General features: G+C 45.6%; 1 protein-coding gene across 1 annotated transcript in view; it reads right to left on the reverse strand.

Moving 5' to 3' along the window:
* Positions 1 to 2,283, reverse strand: part of LOC143040380 (NF-kappa-B inhibitor cactus-like) — a 55,845-nt gene extending 53,562 nt beyond the window's left edge. Inside the window, exon 1 of the mRNA XM_076211379.1 lies at positions 1,214 to 2,283. Within this exon, the coding sequence (XP_076067494.1) occupies positions 1,214 to 1,992 (779 nt within the window). The 5' untranslated portion in view covers positions 1,993 to 2,283. The remainder of the gene's footprint in view (positions 1 to 1,213) is intronic.
* Between the last annotated feature and the right edge of the window lie 217 nt (positions 2,284 to 2,500).

Genomic DNA, 2,500 nt, shown 5'->3' on the forward strand with positions numbered 1-2,500 from the left:
GGGAGGTCTTTACCGTCAGCCAGCCTGCCTCGACGACAACACATGCGGGACCTCGGCTTTCGCAACTCTGCTACACACACACACACACACACACACACATATATATATATATACATATATATACACACACACGCTTGTATACACATGGACATAAACACGTTCCAGCTTTCGCAACTCTGCTACACACACACACATATACACACACACACACACATACTTATATACACATGTACATATAAAAATATACATATGTATACGAATGTATACACATACATACGAATGTATATACATACATATACAAAATACTAATGCATATAGACATATATATAAAAGTACACATATATATGTGCATACCTACACAAAATTACGCATGTACTGATATACATGTATGCAAATATACACACACCGTGTATATATATATATAATATTACATATATATATATATATATATGTGTGTGTGTGTGTGTGTGTGTGTGTGTGTGTGTGTGTGTGTGTGTATGTGTGTGTGTGTGTGTGTGTGTGTGTGTGTGTGCGGTGTGTGTGTGTGTGTGTGTATACAGTATATTATATATATACATATATTTGTGTGTATGTGTGCACGAATGTGTTTGTACTTGTGCGTGTGTGTGTGTGTGTGTGTGTGTGTGTGTGTGTGTGTGTGTGTGTGTGTGTGTGTGTGTGTGTGTGTGTGTGTGTGTGTGTACTGTGTGTGTGTGTGTGTACTGTGTGTGTGTGTGTACTGTGCGCGTGTGTACTGTGTGTGTGTGTGTACTGTGTGTGTGTGTGTGTGTGTGTGTGTGTGTGTGTGTGTGTGTGTGTGTGTGTGTGTGTGTGTGTGTGTGTGTGTGTGTGTGTGTGATTCACTACCTGTCTTGGTCTCTTGGGTCACGTGCTGTGTGTGCATGAATAAGTTTGCATGAACAAGAGTCATGCTCACAAGGTCTCTTCTGTGCATTCCAATTGGTCAATTCTGATTTTATGTCGTGTGTATATGCATGTATGCATGCATGTGTGTGTGTGTGTGTGTGTGTGTGTGTGTGTGTGTGTGTGTGTGTGTGTGTGTGTGTGTGTGTGTGTGTGTGTGTGTGTGTGTGTGTGTGTCCGCACATGCATCCACACATGCATCCACACATACACAAAAACATCAAGTACACAACGTATTTCATCACTAGTTGTCCCTGTTTTGTTACAACTCATTAACTGTATAACTTACGTATCTCCGTCTTCATCCCTCTGAAAAACCTCCTGCAAAAGAGCAACTTGAGCAGCATCCAGCCCCAATCGACTTCTTCGAGGGGGACATGCAGCTCCTCCTCCACTCACTGACACACCACCACCTCCGCCTCCACCGCCATCTTGAGTACTTCCTTTTTCCCCTGTACTACTCCTACAGCTATCTTGTGCCCCGTCAAATCTACTCGATGTAGAAGAGATGGCTGAGTCTGAAGACGTGATGTGGGATGTGGAGACTGGCGAGGGTGAGGCTATGTTTAGAGTGCTAAGCTGGTCGGAGATGTCTATTCCCGAGTCGAGGCGGTTGAAAGAACGTTGGGGATCCTTCGAGGAGGAGCTAGGAGAGGAGGTAGGGTGCGTGCCCTCCCCTTCTCTCCCTCGGCCTCCCTGTTGCTTGGAGGATTCACAGCGCATGGGTGATGAAGGCAACGACGAAGACGACAACGTGGTCAAATCCTCGCTTACACTTGAGGACGACACAAGGTTCGAACCTGACAGGAAGCCAGAGTCGTTGTGTGAATCGAAAACTGATTTCAGCTCTGACTCGGGGCTGATGGAGCCTTCTGTACGCCCCTGGTGGATGATGGTGCTGCTGCTGCTTTGTGACGTCAACGACTGCTCGACGAGAAGGGGATGTCTTGAGGTCATGTGGGAGATTCCTGGTGGGGCTACAGGACTGGTGTGGTGGCTTGTGGAGTACTGGGTATTACACTCCTCTACAAAACCGCCTTCACCGCGACCAGGAGCGACCTGCCACATCTTAGCATACAGCACAATGTAAACAACGAAATCAATACAGTCTGTCCTGGTTCACTTTCCTTCTTGATTCTTTTTATCACTCACGCTGCACATACACTAATCCACTAGCTTGCTATCAAGCATTTCCTCCCCTGCTATGATTCTACGAGGGGGGGTCTTGCAAACACGGTGCTCGAACACGATCACAATACTAACTCAGACTCTCGCGACAACAGCAACTGAGAGAGTGTCGCACTGTCGATGACGACCAGAACCTTGCTCACTACACTTTCATGTGCACAAACGAACGCACTAACAGACACGCGCACACCAACCACGCAGCCGACGTGAAGATGCCACATGTCGCTAGAAAAGAAGGTTCAGCTACAATTACGATTTTATTACCTACTGTTGCTATCTCCTTCATTACTTAATTTCTTCTTTCACATTTCCACTCTTCCTCTTTGATAGGATTGTACTTCTGTCTGTTTTTTGTTTTCTCAGTCACAGGACAATTTCTATGACACTA

The sequence above is a fragment of the Oratosquilla oratoria genome, chromosome 28 (assembly GCF_046742065.1).
Source record: "Oratosquilla oratoria isolate Oo_2021 chromosome 28, ASM4674206v1, whole genome shotgun sequence".
NCBI lineage: Eukaryota > Metazoa > Arthropoda > Malacostraca > Stomatopoda > Squillidae > Oratosquilla > Oratosquilla oratoria.